This window comes from Neomonachus schauinslandi, chromosome 9 (genome assembly GCF_002201575.2).
Source record: "Neomonachus schauinslandi chromosome 9, ASM220157v2, whole genome shotgun sequence".
In the NCBI taxonomy this organism is placed as follows: Eukaryota; Metazoa; Chordata; class Mammalia; order Carnivora; family Phocidae; genus Neomonachus; species Neomonachus schauinslandi.
The window spans coordinates 98,220,312-98,233,314 of record NC_058411.1 but is presented as its reverse complement, the minus strand read 5'-3'; the positions used below and the strand labels follow the sequence as shown (position 1 = coordinate 98,233,314).

Sequence of the window (13,003 nt, the reverse complement as noted above, 5' to 3'; positions counted from 1 at the left end):
ATTGTCAAATGATAACCATTTCCCACTGTGTTCCCGCTTGCTGCCTGTCCGCAGCTGTATTCCACAGGAAGACCTCCAGAAAAGTCATGCTATGATCAAACTCGATTGTCCCCTGTAGAAAAACAGAAAACCGTTTTCTGTTTCACTGTGGGGAACTTTCAAGCAAGGATGAGAGCCCATGCATCTATGTTCGGTCCCTAGCTTCCCTGACAAAGTTCTCACCCTGTGTTAGAACTGCCCAGCCCAGCCCTGGCCCAGCTTTCATATGGGGTAGATTCTCATCTTGTCCTTGACAATCCAAGCAGTTCAGTTTTCCCCCAAAGGTTCTGATTGTTCCCACCCTTTCTAGGTACCTTCCCTCCTTCCCTTTATCTCATCTGAATTGTTTTTTGTGTGTGTGGTGGGGGGGGTAATATGGGGGACGAGAAAGGAGAAAGGAATAGTAAGGTGGGGGTCATTAAAGACAGAGAAGTTAAAATTAGAAGACCTTGGACAATTAACAGTTTTTTTCATTAGTAAAATAGAGATAATAATATATACAGTATGGGGGATGATTGTGAAGGTTGAATGAGTTCCCATATATCATTGCCTGGGGGAAGGAGGCACAGAGAGGTAAAGGAGGGAAAAGGTATATGTGACCAACTAGATACAGGAAATGCGTCAGATAAAAAAATCACTCCCGGGCGCCTGGGTGGCTCAGTTGGTTAAGCGACTGCCTTCGGCTCAGGTCATGATCCTGTAGTCCCTGGATCGAGTCCCACATCGGGCTCCCTGCTCGGCAGGGAGTCTGCTTCTCCCTCTGACCCTCCTCCCTCTCATGCTCTCTGTCTCTCATTCTCTCTCAAATAATCTTTAAAAAAAAAAAAATCACTCCCGTGTTTTAGTCTTTGGTGCTAAGAGAAAGTGCTCTTTAACAAAGACTGTAGGTCTTTTTAATGATGAATTCAGTTTTGGAGACAGTCTGTCATTCTGTGGCCATCTTAAACTTAACAGTTGGAGATACCCAGTAAAGTTGCCAGGGAGACAATGTGAAGAAGCCATGATGTTTGAATGAATTCATAATCATAGAGACTTGGGTCCACATCTTGCCTTTGCTGCTTACTAGTTGGGGAGTCTGTTTCCTTCTATGTGGCATGGGAATGTTAACCCCTTTCTCACTGAGTTGATTGCAATAGTAAAAGGCGCAGGCGCTGCAAGTCAAATGGCTGATTGCTTTGCTTATAGTGTGGAGGTAGGGCTCAGTCTCACTATTGGTTCCTTATCCTTTTATGGATAGAGGTCTGAAGACCCACATGTGGGACTCTGGTGTCGAGGGATATTTGAGACCATGAGAGTCAGTGAACTCCACCAGGAGCCCTCCTGCCATGAGAAGGAGGACACTGCCTCTGAAATGGGACGGAGAGTGATCTGTCACTCTGCAGTGAGACAGAAAAGACAGTTGGATTGGATACCAAAACCAACTTGAGTTACCTTGAGAAGGCAGTTTCTGTGGATCAGTACCAACACATACACTGTGACACAGAGCTCCTCCGTTTCTTGTCCTTCGCAGAAGTTAAATAACAGCTTGTTAATACCTTTCTGTTTTATTAAACTGTGCTTAGATTTTTCAAAAGAGAAAATAACATTTTTGGCCTCTTAAGTAGGTGGATATTTATCGGGGTTAGAAACAAACAAACATACCTACTGGTTAGTTACTCTGTGGCCTTAGTTTTCGATGCAGAGTAATTTTTGTGAGTGCCCAGAGAATCATCAAGAAAAAGAAGGGAGGGCAGAGGAGGGGAGGAGTTGCCAGGAATGTTTATCAGGTTGGAAGTGGACTGTGGACATTTGATTGAGATGTAGCCAGTGCTTTTTCTCTCTTTCTACTTTGCCACAAGAGGAAGAAGATGCGATGAGGTCTGGGTTAGTTTTGTAGAACTGATGCTGCATGTGGTTCTGCAGAAGCCAAATATATCATATAAAGAGTCCCTCTGCAAGGCAGCATGGGTCGCAAGCCTTCCAGAGCCCTTTTCTGGAGTGTGAGCCCATGGCACTGGTATGCCTTTCTTATGGTAACTCTTTCCCTGGCTGGTTTTTATTTTTTTTAAAGATTTGATTTATTTATTTGACAGAGGGAGACACAGTGAGAGAGGGAACACGAGCAGGGGGAATGGGAGAGGGAGAAGCAGGCTCCCCGCAAGCAGGGAGCCCGATGTGGGGCTCGATCCCAGGGCCCTGGGATCATGACCTGAGCTGAAGGCAGTCACCCAACGACTGAGCTACCCAGGCGCCCCTCCTGGCTGGTTTTTATTTTATTTTATTTTTTTTTTAAAGATTTTATTTATTTATTCATGAGAGACACAGAGAGAGAGAGAGAGAGAGAAGCAGGGGGAGAAGCAGGCTCCCAAGGAGCAGGGAGCCTGATGCGGAACTCGATCCCAGGACCCTGGGATCATGACCTGAGCCGAAGGCAGATGCTTAACCATCTGAGCCACCCAGGCGCCCCGTGGCTGGTTTTTAAAAACTGCTTTTCCCAGAGCCTCTTAGAATTGCCCTTATAGGAATCCTCCTACACTGTTGGTGGGAATGCAAGCTGGTGCAGCCACTCTGGAAAACGGTATGGAGGTTCCTCAAAAAGTTGAAAATAGAGCTACCCTACAACTCACCAATTGCACTACTGGGTATTTACCCCAAAGATACAAATGTAGTGATCCGAAGGGGTACGTGCACCCCAATGTTTATAGCAACAATGTCCATAATAGCCAAACTACAGAAAGAGCCAAGATGTCCTTCAACAGATGAATGGATAAAGAAGATGTGGTGTGTGTGTGTGTGTGTGTGTGTGTGTGTATATATACACATACAATGGAATATTATGCAGCCATCAAAAGGAATGAAATCTTGCCATTTGCAGTGACGTGGATGGAACTGGAGGGTATTATGCTGAGTGAAATAAGTCAATCAGAGAAAGACATGTATCATATGATCTCACTGATATGAGGAATTCTTAATCTCAGGAAACAAACTGAGGGTTGCTGGAGTGGTGGGGGGTGGGAGGGATTGGGTGGCTGGGTGATAGACATTGGGGAGGGTATGTGCTATGCTGAGCGCTGTGAATTGTATAAGACTGTTGAATCACAGACCTGTACCTCTGAAACAAATAATACATTATATGTTAAAAAAAAGAAGAAGATAGCAGGAAGGGAAAAATGAAGGGGGAGAAATCGGAGGGGGAGACGAACCATGAGAGACTATGGACTCTGAGAAAAAACTGAGGGTTCTAGAGGGGAGGGGTGTGGGGGGATGGGTTAGCCTGGTGATGGGTATTAAAGAGGGCACGTACTGCATGGAGCACTGGGTGTTATACACAAACAATGAATCATGGAACACTACATCGAAAACTAATGATGTAATGTATGGTGATTAACATAACATAATTAAAAAGAAAAGAATTGCCCTTATAAAGGACCCACGTCTCCTACAGAGAAAACATTAAACAATTTTTAAAAGTGAAATTTAAAATGGTATTTATCTTGTTTCCTTCCACCTCCCTTTTTTCTCAAAGAACCTCCTGATGACCTTTTCTCATCCTACTTTTGAAGTCTGAGCATGTGGCCTTTCCAGATACCCTTATTACCCTTACTCAGAATTTTTCTATCCTTTCTCTAAACTCCCCCAAAAAGTGAACTCCTGGGACGGGGGCAGGAGCCGAGTCTCACTCAGGTCAATGCCCACCACACTTGAGCAGCCCGTGACATCTCCAGTAGGGTGCATGAACGGTGTGAAGGGAAGGGTGGATCTTCTAATATCTTGTTCATGTATCATTTGCCATTTTCTCATATGTATTAGATTGATGTCCTAGTGAGTGTAGATTACAATGGCTATCCCTCCTTGTCTTGTCTTTTCTGGCAAATTCAAAATATTTCAGACCCACTTCAAATGGCACCATCTCCAGGAGGTTGGTTCTGTCTTTCCTAGGATAAAGAAGTATTCTGCACTCCCGGGGCACCCATTTTACATGTGTGTACATGTTGACCTGTTGCTGTATGCGTTACTTCTGTCAATATCTAGGTGTCCTTCAGTGGACATGAGCTCCCCAAGTGCAGCCACCATGGTGCTCCCAGCTGCCTCTAACTCTAGGATGGGGCCCATAGCTGAACATGCAGGGATCCCACTGTAGAAGTGCCAAGTGAAAGGAAGCCCTGCAGGCCACAGGGTGTTCAGAGGCCACTTCCGGTGTTAGGTCGTAAATCCAGTGAGCAGACAAGGGCTACAGCTTCATCTCCCAAAGGAGGCCGTGGGGCTGGATGAGGTCCTCCTGTCCACATCACCTTCTGTAATCACATTTAGGCTGTCTTGTCCATTTCCTCGTTAATAGGGCAGTGATCAGCCATCAAAATGTAGCTTATCTTTTGAATCTGGAAGGCCAGTATTACGTTGACAGTGATAAGGTTATGGAGGGAAAATAATTTGGATGGCTTGAGAAATTAGGCCAATGTGACCTAGCCATTGTGCGATACATATTGCTTCTGCTTCTGAGTTGTCATGTAATTTGCAAAACAAGTCTAGAAAGTTTCTGTTTTATTGCTTATTTTGTTGTTAATTCTACAAAACAATAAGGTTGAAGGAATTATTGGAGACCATTGATCATTTTTTAAAAAAGATTTTATTTATTTGAGAGAGAGCATGAGTGGGGTGAGGGGCAGAGGGAGAAGCGGACTCCATCCCGGGACCCCGGGATCATGACCTGAGCTGAAGACAGATGCTTAAGGGGCTGAGCGACCCAGGCATCCAGACCATTGATCATTTATTGTGTTATACTCAACGTACTCTTCAGTACTTTATATATGTTATTTTATTTAATCCTTACAGCAACTCTATGAAGTGGGTCTTAATTTCTCCCATTTTGCAAATGAGAAAAGAGCAGCTTAAGCAACACAGTGAGCCGATGTAACTTTTCCTCCCTTCTCTTCGTTCATAGGTGGCAAAGCTGAAATTTCAATCAGATCTCTTAATAACAAAATCTTTGTTCCGCTCATTCTGCAGCATTTGGTATAAGGAATATTTGGGAACTTAGTGGCTTTTTTTTTTTTTTTTTTTGCCAGGAGAAAACGAAGCATCCTAATAATTGCGCGTTTTCGGTTCACAGGGAAGCAAGGGCGCCTACCGGTACCACTGGCAGAGCCATGATGTCAAGCACAGCGGTGTGGATGACATGGTCCTGCTCTCCAAGATCACAGAGAATGCCATCGTGGAGAATCTAAAGAAGAGATACATGGATGACTACATTTTTGTATCCTTTATTAGTTTCTACGGACTCTTCCAAGTAAGATGACCATATCCACGGCAAAATGCGACGTGTTCCTAGCGTGAGAAGATCCATCTGAAATTCTGAACTTGACACTTGGCGCTTGAGTCCTTGTCACCGTTTCCAAACGTGACTTTGTACTTTTCTGTCCCTTTGTTGAGGTTGTAGGAAGGGCCAAGATGATGCTTTTAAATTATTTTCCTGGAATTTCACAAAATCAAGATGCAGCCAGTATTCATCTATTTCAATCGATGGCACTGTACCCTTGACGTGCTTTAGCCACGCACGTGGTATCTAAAACCTCTGCTGTTCCCAGGGAAAGTCCTGATCTGCAGAGAATTCTGTCGATAGAGCTCCCTAGTTGCAAAGCAGACAGTTAAGTCCAGGCCTAAAAGGTTTTAAAAAGATTGCCTCATGCAAAAAATATGCAATTTTGCCAGTTTTTCTGCATTCTTATGTTTACTAAAGGAAACATGAGAAGTGAAGATCAACTATTGAAAATGCCTGATATTCTTGAGTTGTTCTTTATGTTTCAATTTTAGCTTGCCAGATGCCATTTTTTATAGGGCTTTAAAAAATTCAGAATGGAAATTTGATTCAAATGTGTGTTGACTTCATTATAAACAGAGAACTGTGATATTTGCTTAAGTTCCTACAGGATTCAATTTTGTTTGGTACAACTATATAAAGATCTCTTAGTGAAATTATTGTAAAGTTTTAGATATGCAAAGATCCGTGTAAATCTGTATTGCAGTACCAGAAGGTTTAACTGTGATGCTCTTGGTAACTTCTGAAGGCATGGTGTCTCGGAGGACCATTAAAGGTAGAGTCTTCGCAACTGTTGTTGCATACGTTTTAGGTTTTAACCCCAAAAGCTTGAAGAGGTACAGTTTTCACATCTGTACCTTCTGTTTGTTATTCATACCACTCATCTGACTATTCGTTAAAAGCACCCATATGTATGCAACCATACTTTCGCAGGCAATGCCTTTCTCATCATTGGTGAGTGGGGAGTTCAACACACCAGGATAAGACTAATGCATATATTCAACATACCCGCCAATACTAATTAACAAAATTATTCCAAGACACTGGATTGGTTCTGACCAATACTGTGCTGTTTCTTATTTGCCACGGGAAATTTTACCAAATCTCTGGGTAGTTACACGCCTAAACCCCTGCTTTTTTTTTTTTTTTTTTTTTAAAGATTTTATTTATTTGACAGAGAGAGAAACAGCGAGAGCAGGAACACAAGCAGGGGGAGTGGGAGAGGGAGAAGCAGGCTTCCCACGGAGCAGGGAGCCCGATGCGGGGCTCGATCCCAGGACCCTGGGATCATGACCTGAGCCGAAGGCAGACGCTTAACGACTGAGCCACCCAGGCGCCCTAAACCCCTGCTTTTAAGCATTAACAGATATATTTGGATTTGTTAGCTACATTAATAATAGCATCTTGATTGGGGGAGGTGGCCTACCGCCTACAAATGAAATCTGCCCACTGCCCATTTTATGCCAAAGCTTTTACTGAAATACAGCCGTACTCATTCTTGTACTTTTGCCTGTGCCCACTTGCAGTCGACAAAGGCAGGGGTGAGTAGTTGCCACAGGACCGTAGGACCTAACATAATTACTTTCTGGCCCTTTACAGAAAACTTGAGCTGACTGCTAGGTACCTGGGCAGAGGTTCCTTTTCATTTACTTGTATGGAAGCAGTTGTATTCAGTGGTAAGTTTTCCTTATATTTGGTCAAAAAATTGAAATATGCTCACTTTAAGCTGGGCTTATCATCATGAAAACATGTCAGTCACTTTTCTGTGCAAGTCCCATGGCTTGGGGTAACAGGCAGGGGCTGAGGGTTGGGTGCAGGCTGTGGATCTGGACTGCCTGGCTTCCAGCCTTACTCTGCACAGGCTTGATGACCTCATGCAAGTTTTGTGATCCTTGTGCCTTGATTTCCTCACCTGGAACATGGGGATGATAATGAAATCTCCCACATGAGGCTATTGTAGGGTTAAGTGAAATAATGCGGCAAGTAACAGTAGGCATTATTTGTCATTATCATATACTAAGGCAAGTGTATAAGTTCCTTCCGCATTTCTGAGTTATGTTCCAAAAATTCAATTTTAAAGTTGCTTATTGAATATTCAAATGCACTTTACCATAGAAACTGTTTTAAATGGAGGATTGGTTTATTGACAAGCCCATAAAAGGTGAATTTCCACTGAATATAGTTGAACAAATTATTTATTGGAATGTTCTTAGAACATGTTCTTAGAACATAGAATGTTCTTATTATGTTATTTACATAGAAACATGGTTTTTGAAAAGCTGAATAAGAAAGCAAAAGGATTTGTTAGTGGTTGTCAGCAGCCAGTCCATTCTCCTCATAGTCTACCCCAAAACTAGGGACTTTCTTTCATATATCTTCTTACAAAAACAAAAACTCTTTAAAGCAATATGTGTTCATTTAACATGATTTATAAAATGTAGTCAACCAGAAAGGAGAACTTTAACATCACCTCCAATCCCACCATAACCTCTTGGTGTATATTTTTCAATTTAACTGCATATAGACATGCATATATAAATATAAATAATAAATGTAAGTATAAATATAAATATTTGTGGGGGGCCTTCTTGTTAATTTTAACAAAAACAGCACCGTCTTGCCTTGTATAGTTTTTAGTTTCATGCATAATTCTTGGCATGGTGCATTGTATTAAGTACTCATTGAAAATCTGTTGACTATCAAGATTTGCTTTTTATATTCAGACAGCAGAATTTTTAAATGACTCACACAGAGGGGGCTGATTGAGCCTTTGAATTAATGCCTTTGAATCAATGGCTGACTAATCGTGTGCTCTACCAAGGAAATGAATTAGCTGACCACTAATGACTTCGTGTTTTAGAAATCTCTACCCACTCAATACACGAGAAACTCAGCATCCGTGTGCTTTCCATCAAGAGCACAGAGCAGCTTTCAGCTTTGAGGAAGCTTGATGATTGTTTTGGATGTTTATGAAATAATACCAAGGGTCTAACTGCAGATCTTTGCCTCTGTTAAGTGATAAAAGCCTCCTTTATCCATTCAGTGCTATGGTAATATTATTAGGATAGAGCAAGATTATTTTAAACAAGAGGATTTTTTCCCTCTCACTCCTAAGCTTAATAGTTAAGGCAAGAGGAGATTCCATTTCATATTAAGTTATAACATTGCTTATTGTACCTCTTCGACATCGAATACCAGCACATTGTTTCATATTGAAGGTCCGCATTTGGAACAATCAATTGTTAATACATTCAGGCTGAATGCACATTTCTTTGTTCTACATTAGGGAAAAAAAAATCTGCTTAGAAAATGCTAACACTGGGGGCGCCTGGGTGGCTCAGCTGGTTGAGCATCTGCCTTTGGCTCAGGTCATGATCCCAGGGTCCTGGGATCGAGCCCTGCATCGGGCTCCCTGCTCAGTGGGAAGCCTGCTTCTCCCTCTCCCACTCCCCCTGCTTGTGTTCCCTCTCTCGCTGTGTGTCTCTCTCTCTCTCTCTATTAAATAAATAAATAAAATCTTAAAAAAAAAATCTGCTTAGAAAATGCTAACACTGTTTACCAATAAAACCCTGTAACTTTCAGCTATTTATCCTAAGATAAGGAAGGTTTAATTTACCATCCGTTTTTTTCCTGAATGTTGCCACACTTCTTAAAATTACATTCTAAAATACATGAGGAAAACATTGCAGTATTCGCTCTTGTGCTTGGCGAGACATCATTTATAGCCACTTCGCCGACGAAAATAGTTCCTGTGCACAGCACTCCACACTCATTTGGTCCAGAGTTCTCCCAACTTGTTTTTACTCAAAGACCACACTCAAGTGTGTTTGGCATTTTCAGCCCTTGAATTAGTTGAGGCTCTTGGGCCAGACCAACCAGAGCCCAAAGCAGTGCAGTAGTTTTGAGTGAGGTTTGGCCCTGGGCAGTCCGTTCACGTGGAGGGGGCCACGTGCTGGAGGGACATGGGTGTCGGTCTGGTGGCTGGAGCCAGGGGCTCAAGGACCAGCTCGACCGGTCTCCCCATATGTGACTTCAGGCAAGTCACGTCACTTCTCCGTTCCTCCTCAGTGATAAACCAGGGAAGTCACCTAGATCAGTGTGGGTGGTTTTGGGGAATTCACCGACTATTAAAAACATTTTTTTTTAAGTTAAATTCAGCTTTGCCTATAAGAAAACAAACTTACAGAAGTTGTATTACCATCACATTTCATAAAAGGAAGAATATTCTTAATTTTTTTTTTTAAGATTTTATTTATTTATTTGAGAGAGAGAATGAGAGACAGAGAGCAGGAGAGGGAGGAGGGTCAGAGGGAGAAGCAGACTCCCCACTGAGCAGGGAGCCCGATGTGGGACTCGATCCCGGGACTCCAGGATCATGACCTGAGCCGAAGGCAGTCGCTTAACCAACTGAGCCACCCAGGCGCCCAGGAAGAATATTCTAATATCCCGAAAGTAGAAGGGAAATACGCTAAGAATAAAGGACGGTCCTTTATATTGAATACATTGAGCTTTATGAAAAATGCAGCACATGTTTCTTTTTTTTGTCATCCTTGCTGCAGAGCAATGAAAACTCATAGATCCACCACCAGCGTTTCGAGAACCAATCAATGAAAGATCTGTTGGGTCTCCTCTGTCTCATATATTCTATTAGACAAGATGGCATGTCTTTTGTTTTTGTCTGGTTGCTGCTTGTGTGTGTGTGTATCATAGCCTCATATCTCCATACATTCTGAAAATTAACCTTGGGCCACACCTTCACAGCCAAAGATTACGTGGGTAGAGACAGTTTACGTTCCAATTCTGCCTGAGCAGCTTTTTCCAAAGGCACACCTGAATTATGTAGTAGGGAGTGGGAGTAAGTTGTCTGGGAAATGACCCCACCCAGTAGGAGACCTGGGCTCTCAGAAAAGTGGCTGAGGTCTCTGCAGACACAGCCAGGTGGAAAACAGGGCAGGCCGTTAGATAAACAATTAGGCCAAATTCATACCTGAAATAACTAAAATATGTGTGTTTTCTTCAAATTCTACACTAATTCTCTTCTCTCAGTTCTTCTGATTTAGGTAAGTGTGTAGCTACTTAGCATAGCCAGGATCTGCATTATTCACCTCAAACCAAACTTTATTTTTCAGAAATCCTCCCAAATAAAATTGACTTCGAGAGCCCTACTGGGAGGTTGAGGGAATAGCTATAATTTTCCCTCTTCTCCTGAGTCATTGATTCAGGATTGGCCTAGAATAATCTGAAAGAGGTTTTTTTCTCTGTCTTCTTACCAGGCCCTTACCTAGAATTTATGTAGATGACTTAGTGAAAATCAAGACTTTCTAAGATGTTTTTTCACATAGTAGATTATTAACGGTAAAAAAAAAAAAAAGTATTGGTTCCTACAAGAGCTCTCATGCAGCCCAGTCCATGTTTATCCAATAGCCAAGGGCTTGGTGGGTAGGAAGGGGTTGGTGGGGAGCTGATACTTGTGGCCCATGTCCTCAGGCAGCTCTTTCTTCTTTGTGTGCAGTGCTGATTTGTCTAGGACAGGTGGCCTTCACAGCATTCCCTTTACAACTAAGGGAAGGCGCACCCTCCTCCACGAAAAGATCATATTTGGCCAGGTGTGTTTTCATCTCCAGGTAAATGGACCCCTAGACCTCTCCCCTGCTGAAATGAGGATGGTCGCAGCAGTGCTGTATTCCTTGAAAATTGGGTTTACCATAAGAATGACTGTATTTGTTTAGCATGAGAGTCAGAATGAGGGCCAAACGACATTCATTCAGTTTTGATTTGGTCCCTGTCATGTGAAAAGGATACTAAAAAAAAAAATCAACTAAGGGTTATAGAATTTTGAGTCCTCAAAGAATCACAGAATCTAAATTGTAAGAGACATAAAGCTTGCTAATTGAGCCCCTGTCCACCCTGCATGAAATCCTTGTGCTGCCAATTTAGGATTGCCAGATAAAATGCAGGATGCCTGGTTAAATTTGAATTTCAGATAAACACCAAATTATTTTTTTAGTATAAGTGTGTCCCGAAGTATTGCTTGGGGGCATACCTATTTGAGGGGGGCAAGGGAAATATATATATATATATATATATATATATATATAACAAATTCATTACTTATCTGAACTTCAAATTTAACTGGGTTTTGTATTTTATTTGCTAAATCTGGCAGCACTGCCAGTAATAATAACAACAATACTTGCTGACTTAGAAAGACATTATAGCTTTTTGATTAAGAGTGTGAACTCTAGAACCAGACTGCCCGGGTTTGAATCCTAGCTCTGCCACTTACTAGCTTGGGACATCGAGCGACTTTTGGGTTTTTTTTCCTTTAATTAAAAACTTTTTTTTTCTGAGTAAGTTTTAAAATTTCTCTATGCCTCAGTTTCCTCACAGTAAAACAGGAGCAAAAGGGTAATAGGGTTGTTGTTAGGAGCTTAATTTGTACCCCGTAAATGTGTTCGTGTTCGATCAGTGTTTGTATTACCAACACTTAACAGAGTCTCGGCTACAACATCATGGATGTTTCTTATCTGCTTAATAATTTTATTTTATTTTATTTTATTTTATTTTTTTTTTTATTTTTTTTTTTAAAGATTTTATTTATTTATTTGTGAGAGAGAATGAGAGACAGAGAGCATGAGAGGGAGGAGGGTCAGAGGGAGAAGCAGACTCCCTGCCGAGCAGGGAGTCCGATGCGGGACTCGATCCCGGGACTCCAGGATCATGACCCGAGCCGAAGGCAGTCACTTAACCGACTGAGCCACCCAGGCGCCCGTATTTTATTTTATTTTTTATTTTTTAAAGATTTTATTTATTTATTTGAGAGAGAGAGAATGAGAGACAGCACGAGAGGGAAGAGGGTCAGAGGGAGAAGCAGACTCCCTGCCGAGCAGGGAGCCCGACGCGGAACTCGATCCCGGGACTCCTGGATCATGACCTGAGCCGAAGGCAGTCGCTTAACCAACTGAGCCACCCAGGCACCCTCTGCTTAATAATTTTAATAATAAATTTATCCGTTCTAAATTTTGCCTCAAAAAACAAGTAGAGCACTACTAATCTATCGTTGGCCTCACCTGACTTGGGCACTTGGACTCGGCCATTCTTGCAATTCCTTAGTGATTTTCAGGTAGGATTCCCCAGGTCATGGGCCTTTGCTCTTAGTGCCCCCAGATTAGCACTGGGTGCATCTGGCTGTGCTCTTCCAATGGCCCTTTTCTCCTCAACTGCTCTTTACGTGCAGCCCTTTCGAGTCTGAAGATCGTTCTGGTCAGTGAAGAGGGAAGCAAAATGGCCACAGAATCATTCCATGTTTTCACCTTCTTGTATAAATACTAATTTCCAAATATTATCTAACGCACCCCACCCTTGGCTCATTTGTGTTCGATAATAATACCAAAGCCGTGTCTCAAAGATGTTAACACGGGACACAACAAGCTTCTCAAAGTATATGGGTTAAGGAAATTGCTGAGGCTTCTACACTGTTTTTTTTTTTTTTTTTTAAAGATTTTATTTATTTATTTGAGAGAGAGAATGAGAGAGAGAGAGCACGAGAGGGGGGAGGGTCAGAGGGAGAAGCAGACTCCCTGCCGAGCAGGGAGCCCGATGCGGGACTCGATCCTGTGATTCCAGGATCATGACCTGAGCCGAAGGCAGTCGCTTAACCAACTGAGC

At 42.3% G+C, this 13,003-nt stretch overlaps 1 protein-coding gene across 3 annotated transcripts in view; it reads left to right on the top strand.

Annotated features, from left to right (window-relative positions):
• Window positions 1-13,003, top strand: part of MYO1E (myosin IE) — a 190,320-nt gene that overhangs the window by 73,442 nt on the left and 103,875 nt on the right. For 2 of the 3 annotated variants that reach the window (XM_021693805.2, XM_044918015.1), the window contains exon 2: window positions 5,129-5,272. The exons of the other annotated variant lie outside the window; for it this stretch is intronic. In XM_021693805.2, coding sequence (XP_021549480.2) covers window positions 5,129-5,272 — 144 coding nt within the window. The remainder of the gene's footprint in view (window positions 1-5,128; window positions 5,273-13,003) is intronic. 3 annotated transcript variants of the gene reach the window in all.